This window comes from Crocodylus porosus, unplaced genomic scaffold (genome assembly GCF_001723895.1).
Source record: "Crocodylus porosus isolate Cpor-Errol unplaced genomic scaffold, CroPor_comp1, whole genome shotgun sequence".
Classification (NCBI taxonomy): domain Eukaryota; kingdom Metazoa; phylum Chordata; order Crocodylia; family Crocodylidae; genus Crocodylus; species Crocodylus porosus.
In genome coordinates this window covers 75,748,078-75,758,905 of record NW_017728948.1, presented here as the reverse complement: position 1 = coordinate 75,758,905, position 10,828 = coordinate 75,748,078, and the positions used below count along the sequence as shown (strand labels likewise).

General features: G+C 40.9%; 1 protein-coding gene across 5 annotated transcripts in view; it reads right to left on the bottom strand.

The window, feature by feature from the left end:
• Positions 1-2,766: 2,766 nt before the first annotated feature.
• The window catches only part of LOC109322317 (ATP-binding cassette sub-family G member 2-like), a 44,197-nt gene continuing 36,135 nt past the window's right edge, over positions 2,767-10,828 (bottom strand). For 3 of the 5 annotated variants that reach the window (XM_019553379.1, XM_019553380.1, XM_019553383.1), the window contains 3 exons: positions 10,140-10,229; positions 7,217-7,317; positions 2,767-3,022 (listed from right to left, as the gene is read on the bottom strand). In XM_019553379.1, coding sequence (XP_019408924.1) covers positions 2,875-3,022; positions 7,217-7,317; positions 10,140-10,229 — 339 coding nt within the window. In that variant the 3' untranslated portion in view covers positions 2,767-2,874. The remainder of the gene's footprint in view (positions 3,023-7,216; positions 7,318-10,139; positions 10,230-10,828) is intronic. The other 2 variants (XM_019553381.1, XM_019553382.1) reach the window with 2 other exon arrangements.

Below are 10,828 nucleotides of genomic sequence, written 5' to 3'. Positions count from 1 at the left end.
GTTGTAAGAGTTCCTGCTTCTGTACATGTGCTCAGGAGAGAGGGGATAAAGCCTGCTGAGGAGTGTTCCCCGCGGGCAGAGAGTGTGGTCTTTTGTCTTCTCTCTCTGACCCTATTTGCAAATATATACCTTTTGTATTACCAACAGTGTGTGCCTAAAGGATCATTGTTTATGAGCCTCCAAAGAAACGAACCGTGATTTTTACATCAAAACTATGAGTTAAGACAAGAACTAGTAGAAAGGTTTCACATCCCATGTAACTCTGTCTGTAAGACTTCATAAAAACTTTCCCATTCAACATGGAAACAAAATCAAGACCTTTGAAAAAGAGAGAGTTTTCTTGCACTCTAGAGTGGCCAACATCCCAGTGGGTAGGGTCCTTGGCTAAAATGTCAAAGACTTGAACCTGGATTTCCCTCATCTTGACAAGAAATATCTGACTCTTGAGAGAAGCTTTTGCTAAGAGAAGCTTTTGCTGACAAAAGCTTCATTGAAACAGATACTCTCATGAAAAAGTTTCTGTTTGCAGAAAAATACTAATTTACCCAAAAGCTAAAAAATTTTTGCTGAATTGCTCTAGTCAAGACCAGCCAGTGCCAAATGAGCAAGAAATCAGTACATATGAGTGTCTGGTGTACTGGTACACAAAGCCTTTTTCCTGTATTAGAAGTTAGGTTATGTCACGGGTGTAATTTGTGGTTCAATTGGCTTATTTGAAGTTTAATGTAGTGATATTTTTTATAAGTTGTATTAAAATATGAGTTGGTTTATTGTCCAGTATTCCAGAAATGCTAGGTCCAGTATTATACATAGCTTGTATTTAATGCTTAAAATCAGTCATCTAGCAACATGATCTACATTCACAGGAAAGAGGTATCTTGTGTTCAGTTTAAATTTCTTGTGCCCATTAGTCTAATACAAAGGTAAGAGAGAATCATGGTACTATATTGCAGAAGTAAGAGGAAACTGCATTATGTATTTGTTACTGAGGTCTGTCTTTTTAAAAAAAAAAAAAAAAATCACTATCAGTATGGCTTTAAATAAATGTATATCAAAGTTATACCTTTTTAAACTGTAATATCAATTGCAAAGCTTTTCTTGTTTTGTAGTATATGTTAATTATGAAAATCAAAATGTTTGCATTCATAGCTATACTTGTTCATATATACTTGTGTAACGTGTCGTTACTTTAATAACAAACTTCATTTTGAAGTGCAGTAAGTTTTCATGGGGTACCCGTGTACGTTGACAATGTACCATAGTAACTTGACAAACGTTTTTTACATTTTTATGATGATCTTTTTTTTCTTTTGATTTTAATTTTAGATTCTTGTGTATCTCTCTTTCCTCTTAGAGGAAAGGTTTTTATCTATAGTAAAGAATGTAAAGTCTTTGTTTTTATATTTGATCTTTTTAGGAAGCTGCTAATTATGCAAGTCTTCCCCAGAGATCAAAGATTTATTGGTCTGTAATACTGAGCACTTTACTTCCTAATAAAGATTTTATAGGATGTAAAACTAATAATGTATATCATATTTGTGTTATGAATCAAAAAAGGGCTGCAGTTTCAATTGGTCATGGCATTGTGCACATCCAGTTGCTTCCCCCTTTCTACCTCCTTCCATCCATTTTAGTTTAAATTTGAAAAAAATGAGAGAGAGGCATGGAAGAACCATGGTAAGCACATAAAGGGTCAGGTTAATTTCACTCAGTGGTACGCAGGATCTGTACTGAGACGGCAGAACTAAGTTCTCAATTACTTTACCTTAAGCAGCATGATAGACATGGCCAGGTGCCTGGGGTGCAAGGGCAGCAGCAACTTCCAGTTGCCACCTGCTGGCAGCTGCAGCATCGCTATGCATCTGCAAAGCTGTTTTTTCATCTTCCAAGTGAGCCCTCAGGGTGGTTGCCCCATTTGCACCATCCTAGTTAGTCAAAGGTATAGTCAGTAGCCTGTATACTTGGTATTTGCATCTGTATATATATATATACATGTGTAGGTCTGTTTTCAGATTGCTGCTACTGCAGGTAATGTAGAGTAGGTCTTTATCTAGTCATCTTAATACCTCAGAATTGCTTCTTAGTTTTACCCTTTTCCTCTTCTCTGCTTTGCCATTGTAATGGATTGGATTGTGGACAGTCTAGCCTAGTGGTTAGGCCACCAGAGGCCAGAGACAAATATAGCATCTGAAACAGGCCTAATCCTGGGTCAGGAAAGAGATACCAAATGACTAGATTCAGGGGAAATCCAGGAGCGAGGTGTGAATCGCAAGCTCTGTAAATTCAGGACTCGGAGGCTGAACCCCCACATAAAAGGAAAATCCAGAGCCCAGGAACAGAGCGATTAGGGTCAGGAAACCAGGACTACTAGATGTCACAGGCTTGCCAGGATAGACCATCAGCAGGAACTGCTGGCTGGCCTGGAGTCTGTTGCCACAGCTGGCACTAAATGGGGAAGCTGCTCACCCAGCAGCCAATCAGGAGGCCAGAATAGGAGCCAGCTGGAGTCATTAGCTGTTAGGGTGGCCAATTAAAGCCTCAGGCAGATGTGGCCCACTAGGCAATTAGCCCAGGCTGGACTGTTTGTTAGGTCCCTTGATAGCCACTGTTTCCCTTACCACAGATATATGCCTTTCATAGCAAGATTTAGAGCATTAGGAAACTCTAGGCCTGAAGTGCAAGCTCTCTGCTATCTCTATGCATATAAGACTTAGAATTGCTGCAGTTCAGCAATAGGCCCCACTAACGAAAACTGAACACATTACCTTTAATAATTAAAATCTTTACTGAATTATGTTCTTTGTAGCTTTCACAATAAATACACGCCACTCTGAAAATATTTAGTGTTACTAAAGGTTTTTTAACACAGTGGAGTTAAGATAATTTCTTCAGGAAGCGGAGTTTCACATATGCAATTGTCAGGAAAATTAATGTCATGCATATAAGAGCCATGTAATTCTTCCACATGCCCCAAGCTGTCACTTCGATGCCTTGTATCTTCAGATATTCTTCTCCAGTGCATCTAGTCGGTACAAATTGAGGTTTAGAAAGTTAACTGAAGAGTTAATTTACCAGTTTTCATAGCTCTGCTGAAAAAGGCTATTGCTGAATACACAAGAGAACTCTGATGATATATATTAATCTATTTTTTCTTAAATAGGTTATTTAAACCTTATGTTTAACACTGAAATTGAATTTCAATATTCAGTTCTGATTAGCTTGAATAAATACCAGCTTTTGTGAGACCTCTGCCCATTGATCATGTTAGTATTTGAGCATACCCACTGTGGGGGAACGTAAACCTTTAACTCCAGAAAGTGTGTGGAAAAATACAAATACATTAGCTAACTACAGTTCAGTAGAATACCTGACCTAAAGGAAATTCCTCTTTCCAATCTTCTTTGCTAGCAGGTTGTATGAAAAAACTTTCACAAAATAGAATTTTAGCTATGTAATGAGAAATTTTGCTATGGATACAAGAGCCACAGAACTGAGTCTCACAGTCCCTTTTGCCAAATAAGAAGTCAGTTGAATCCCTAATACAAAAGAAGTTGTCATGTCTAAAGTGAGATTTTTTTCATCTGATCCTGCTTTCTTTGAGAAGCTTCTTTGCTCATTTATCAATAACATATTAGTGCTTCCTGAACAAGCCCATGAACTTTACAGCAACATCTTTGGATGACCTCTAGACTACAAATCTTATCCTTCTGCTCAAATCACCAAAGGAGTTCTCTCAAAACTGTAGAAATACTCCAGGAACCAATTTGTAACACTAAGAGAACAAATCAATATCCTATATAAATATTAAAACAACCGTGTGTCTAAGTCATCCTCTGCAGGAAAGAAAAACTCCTGCTTTGTGTCTTGGCCATTACTACCAGAGTGGACTGAGGGTAAAGAGAGACTGATAATGGAGTGTAAAGTATTAGGAAAGACCTTTCTAATGCTGTTGCACAGCAGCTTTTTCTGTTTGTTACTACTGAGATATAGTGAGCAGTGAAATGCAGAAGTGGAGTGGAAAGGGTAAACGCACAGTTTTAAATATTATTTATACTGGAATAATTGGCAAAAATGGAAATTTCCTCCCCTGCATCGTAAGAGCTGTGCGGAAACCAATCTAATAATACCTTCATACCAGAAAAGGATACCGGCAGTGGAGATGGCACTCAGTCTCCCCATCCCGCTCTGCCCTCTCACGCCAGGTCCTGCCCACTAAGGTGCAGAGGGCCATGGAAGGAAGGCAGTAGGGTAGGGAACTCGAGCCGCACAGCAGGCAGCCTGCATCCTCCCTGGCCCCTGCCCCCCATGGGCTCCACCTGGCTCTTGCTTCAGCTGTGCTGCCCATGGGAGTGTAGGGGCACTAGACTCCACACTCTGCTCTGGCTGCAGCAGCCACTGCCACCTTCCACACATAGCAGCCAAGGCTCAGGTGCTGCTGACCAGCTGTGGCTGATGCCTGTGGAGCAGGGAGTGGGCAGAATGCAGGTGCCAGGTCCCATAACCCTGGCAGCTGGGGGCCCCTGCTGGCAGGGCAGGGGGCTACAGGTTGGGAGTTAGGGGCACTAACAGTTAATGAGGTAGTGGGGCTGTGGATTGGAAGCGAGAGTCAGTAGGGCCAGGGGCTCTGGGTTTAGAGTGAAGGGCACCAGCAAGGTCCCTGGTGGGGACAGGGGGATGGGAGGAAGTGGGGGTTTGGGGGGGGAAGGGCACCAACAGGGCTTGGAGAATGGTGGGGCTGTGGCTTGGGAGTGAAGGGCAATGGCATGGGCAGGGCACAGGCATAACAAGGTTGCTCAGTGCCACAAAGCAGTGAGGGAGACAGATACAGCTGGGTCCATGGCCTGGTGAATGAAGGGCCCAGGGGGAGCTCTGATTTTCCATGATAAAAAATAAAATAATGAAATCAAACACCAAAATACATAGGTATTTAGAATTTATTATAATGACTGAGGCACTGGTAGGCTTCCAACTGGCTTTAAATTTGTTAATGTATCAGTAAAACATTGTGGCCAACTGGTACCTATATATATAGTAGTGTTTCATTTTAAATCACAGAAAAACATAGATTCAGGGTTTTTAATCAAAATTTTAGATTTTTTTTATCAGAGGAAATCCAGAACCCTGCTGATTACCCTATCTGTACTCTAGCAACCCTTTGTTCTGGGTGCTGTACAAACAAAGGTAGTTCCTGTTCCAGAGAGTTGTCTGTTTTCGTTTGCATCTGAAACGTGAGTTCAGCTAGATTTATGAATTTTCCTGATTTGAGATTTTTCAATGTATCAAAATTAATGCAGAATCTCTGCAGAACAATTCGCTTTCAATGCCCAGTCTGATAAATATAGGTGTTTCTGGTCTGCATGGAACCTAAATTCATCATTACTGCAAGAGCAAGGTAGGTTTCTTGTCTGCCTAGCAAGATTTGAAGTGATTTCTGGGACCACAAAGAACTAGTAGGGGGACTTTCTCTCTTCTGAATCCTTTATGGGAACTGTTTAGAAAATCACTAGAAAATGGAGCAGATTCTTCTCTGCCCAGGATGTGTTTCCTATTGCTGTGAAGAAGCTCTGGTTTTCAAGAACAGCTATTAAACTATTTTACAGTGACTATGGGTCTTGCTGCATGTTACAGTATGAGCCACACAAATGTTGATTGGTGTTAGTGCTAGTTCAAATCTGGAGCAGTCAATTCAGGCCAGCAGGGGTCTGGAGGACGGAAAGATAAGAATCACATCCCCATCCATTCTGGGCTTCCCTCCTACCACACAGGGCTTTCCCCACATGGCTTACTTGCTGTCATCCACACTGTCTGTCCCAAGGAAGCAGGCAGGAAAGGGTTAAAATGCTTGTCTGGCCACTGCCTGGCTGCTGCTCTTCTCTGGGATGAGCTGGCTCAGAGAGCAGCAGCAACAGCTAGTGCCGTATCTGTTCATTCAAATAGTGGTTAACCTGTTCTCTCTCTCTCTTCCCCAGCATAGCTTGAAATAGTTTAAAATGTACAAACTTTTCTTCACCTATCTAAAATGAATCCTTAAATAGTTTTGGAGTTTGCACATCAGTCTTCATTTTCCACTGATTCGTGAAATTAATTCTAAGTTGCAACAGTATCTATTGTTCTGCTAATTTATTTTAGTTAAACATGCTCTGCAAAAGAAAATAGTTGTCATCTTTTCTTAATATTGTTGTTCTATCAAAGACCTGTGAAGTTAATTTTTAAGTGTGAGTTCTAATAGAAGTTAAAAATTCATTTCTTATCCTGTTTTAAAATTGCATGATTTGTTGGCTTTTGTTGAAGTTATGCATGACAGACACATTGCTTGCTTGTTTAAGAAGCTAGTCCATCCTCCTTGTCTTCTAGAGACTTCCAGCAAAACAGAAAGACAAACTATGATAATCCTAAAGTTAAAATAAATTATTCAGAAAAGAAACCCGTAGAAAAATAATCTATATCAGAAAGAAGCAAAAGGAGAGGAAAATGTTTTTCTTTTGAGAAACTTCAAGATAAAATACATAGCAATATGTGCTTTTCTAAAGATGCTTTTTTGTTAGGTTTCTAGCTTCTCTGGAATCATGTGAGGTACGTACTGGAACATTTCTGAATGTAAAGCTCTTAGTTTTAAAAAAAGTTTTAAATTGTTCCCTGTACTTCAGTGGTCTGGTAACTGAACTGCGTACTGAAAGCGTTCAGAAGGAACAGTGAAAAGCAAAGAAAGAACAAAGGAAGTGGGCAGATCAATGAGTAGGCTGTTAGCCTGCAGCTCAGGAGACACAGTTTAATTACCTGTTCTGCCACAGATCTCTTATGATCTTGGGCAATTATCTGCAAATAGGAATAATGCTTTTCTTCAAACAAATGCTGTGGTGATGAATATGTTAAAGATTGTGAAGCATGACTCTGAAGCATGAAACAGGTCATTTTTTTAGGTCACTCTCCCCTCTGCTTGTTTCTACAATAAGGGGCATTGAGGGAGAGTCAAACAATATCAGATGGATGCTTAAAACTAAATTAGCATCTAATGCAAGCAAGTGAATCAAGCTCAGTGTATTTGTATCTGCTTTATTCCAGACTGCTCTTGAGTCCAGTAGTTCAGATATAACATCACAGACCCACTCGTAGCAGAGGCACCATGGGTAGAGCAAGAAAAATCTCAAATTCAGTTTTCTAGTTTACTTGTCTGTGATGCTTGCAAAGATTTTATTTCTAATAAATGCATACTCACACTGTAAAAGGACTACGACTGAGGCAGCTTAGATTGACTCCAGCCACAGTTGTGTTGTTGTGGCAAAAGTTTAGACCAGTAAATTCGTTAATTTGCAAAGCCTTTAAAAATAAAAAATAACAAATTAAATCAATAGCTGTTCAAGGGAGAAACCAAACAGACTTATTTAGTTAACAGGTGCTAAATAAATCAAAGAGAACATTTAAAAAAGACCCTATTTGCACAAATCAAAGATGGGGTGTTTTTTCCATCCCATTCAATATGGGAAAGAAAGCCTTGTCTTAGAGTACCAGCCCAGGGTAGGTGAGTGCTGTGGCCCCGGCTACAAAGCTGGAGCTGAATCGCCACCTGCCCTGGGCTGGGGTGGCTCATGCGGTAGGGGAGGGGGCACATAGCAGAAGGAGTACAGGGGAGCAGTGAAGATGGTGTGGAAAAGGGAAAAGGGAAGTGGGAAAAAGCTCTGCCCCTGACGTGGCTGGGCCTGGAGCGGCCACCTCTTCTGCTGCCTGGCCAGGCTGGGCTAGGGCCAGGGTCACCATTACAGGCTGTGGGGGACAACAGGCAGGGGACAAGCAGTAGGGGGGAGCATATAGTGGGTGGCAGGCAGGAGAGGGGGCTGGGAACAAGTGGGGGGGCAGAAATAGGCACAGGGGGTCAAGGGGCAGGTGGAAGACTTGGGGTAAAGGGACGGATCTGGCTGCCTGCCCCCCTACCCCTGCTTTCCTCACCACAGTGGTGAGGGGATAAATTTAAGAACACCCTCCAAAATTGGATTTTGTACATGGAAGATTATAATTTTTTAAAATAATTTTCCATGTATAATTATGGAGAGGTCATTGTCAATTCAGGTAAATATGGTACTTATTAAAATTACTAAATCTGAAAAAAACCAGTCTCCAGAACTGAATATTTTTCCTATAATGTTGGTGAAATCTTTGCACTGAAAACAGTTAAGACCAGTGGTTCCCAATGCGGTGCCCACAGGTGCCATGGCGCCCCCAAGGTTTATTCCCCACACAGGATTGATCTAAATACTTTAATCTTTATTGATCTAAATACTTTAATATTCATATTGGCACCTGCTGCTTTTCTTTTTAATCTGAATATGCCCTTGGACACACAAACGTTGGGAACCCCTGGTTTAGACCAATGTTCAGTTCTGTGACAATACTTCCACTCTGAAATAGGTTTGTGCTGTTTTGGCTGTAGTATGCTAGGCATAGTTTGTTCAATTTGCTGCTGAGAGAGGTTTATGATGAAAACCTACTTTTGGAACATTCAGAATAAAAATAACTTTTCAGGGCTAAACTTGAAACTACAGGTTCATTTCTCCTCATGTATTTTAACTGAGATATTTATGCTATTATTCTCTTCTACCTTTTGGCCCAGTTTTTGGAGCCCAGAAATCCTGTTTGTGCTGATTATTACACACAGGGTGCATCTACACGTGTTGCTATGGAGAAGTTACTGTGCCATGATTTTGTACTTCCTTTTGGAAGTACTAAATCACGGCACAGTAACAGCCCATACTGCGCCACGCATGCGGCACACAGTTATTTTTAGCAGCTACTTCGCCATAGTGGCACACTATATCGGGGAGCACGTCAACTACAGCAATGGAGACGCTGGTCACATGTAGACCCCCAGGGATGCTAGGGTCTCCATAACACAGTGCTATAGCAACCATAGGCAGCAGAAGGCTGAGGCTAATTAGGCTTAGTCCCCACAAACTTTTCATGGCAGCTGGCAACAGCAGCAGCACCACGGTGCTGCTGTCCCGCAGCACTTGGCACTGCTTGGTGTGCAGCTGCTCCTCCACTGCATACAGCACCAGCATGCACCAGCCCCACAATGGCCCTGTGGGAGGGAGGGGCGGGGGTCAGGTGGAGCTTAGCGTCCCCCACAATAATATTTTCGTCCACCGCTTTTGACAGCAACGTAGTGTCACATATAGACACATCCACTGTATACCAAATATATTGTCTCTGAAATGGCAGATAACTTTGTGAGACATGAATTTCTACTAGTGGACACAAAACCAATGAAATTAAAGTATGAATTTTCGTACTGAGACATAACTGAATACTGCAGTGTTCAGCCACTAGAGGCCACAGTTACAGCAGCAATTGAGATAATGACTTTCAAATTAGCATTGCAGGTTCACTGTTGATTTCTTATACTCATTAAAAAGATTCTGTTTGTTATTTCTATACATTTCACTTATGCCTTGATTCCCCTATTGAGACTTGAATTGTCTTGGGCTGTACCATCACAGAGTCAGGAGTTCCTGGTCTAAGGAGTTTTTATTTTATATAACACGCAAAGGCTTCATCCTCTGTCTAGAAATTTCTATTTCCTTTTAGATAGCTTCTGCTAAAAAGCTGTTTAAATATCCTCATGCTACCTTTAACTTACATGCACCCAAAACTGCTATCAGTGATCATTATAAAGAAAAAAAAATTATCCTGAGTACCATGATAGGTGGAAAAAAAGTCATGTCAAAAGGTAAGACGAGAGAAGGTTGGACCAACTACTAGGAAGATACCCATATCCATAAAAGTAAATGAGAATCAACACAGCAGACACTTAGCTTGTATTAGAAAACATACTTTGAGAATAGTTCTGTAGCATGCAAAGGATCAAATGGGGTAAATCAAGTACTCTTTCCCAGTTCTACTGTTCTTTATGTAATCAAAGACTGCTTTTTCTCATGTTGTGGTACATTGGTTTGTATGTCCTATCTGGCACACTGGGAATCGCATCACACTGTTCTGAGGATGCGAGGAACCAAGAAGCTCTTACTACATAAGTTGCATTTATTGATTAAAACTACAGTAACATTTTTTGACAGTGTTTCTTCTGAATTAATGGTGAGTGTTCACAAAAGGTTACTAATGTAGTGCACAGAAAATGCAACACTTACTGTCAGGCCATATCGAGGGATACTGAAATACTGCAGCCAGAAAAGCCAAGGTCCAACACTTGTGAGATTTACCAGTAATCCAGAGAAAATCTAAAAACAGAAAAGCCATAATCAGAAGTCTGCCACAGGGAATCTTACAGATCTTTGAGTCACTTTAGACTAAATAGCACCAATTCAGTAAACAGAAAAGGTTCCCATTAATGTTAAATAAATCACCTGTCACGTGCACAGTAATGAGAATCCCAAGTCTGGACCTGATCCTAAAGTCAATGTGAATAAAATTGCACTTTGCTAGTACGGATATTTACTTGTTCCATCTTGCAATGAAAGAAGGGCAGCATGGCTGTATTTGAGGCAGAAGTTTACTTTGAATGATTGCAGGACAGCTTCTCTCCATCAAGAGCAATAGTGCTTAGATACTCTGACTTGGGACCTCATTTGTGTGCTGGCAGTAAATGAAATTCCACAAAGGAGCCAGCCTCCCCCTAATATATATTAATCCTGGGTAGCATGATCCTTTAACTTTTCTCCAGCAACTTTATTGTCCAGGCCTATGCAAAGTACTTTTGTCTAAGTCATCTACTTCTGCAAAAATACCAAATCCTAAGGAGTCAGAGACCAATCCTGGCAATGAAACATTAGTCTTTTGAAAAACCAATAACATTTAAACTGTGGCTCACTGATCCTGG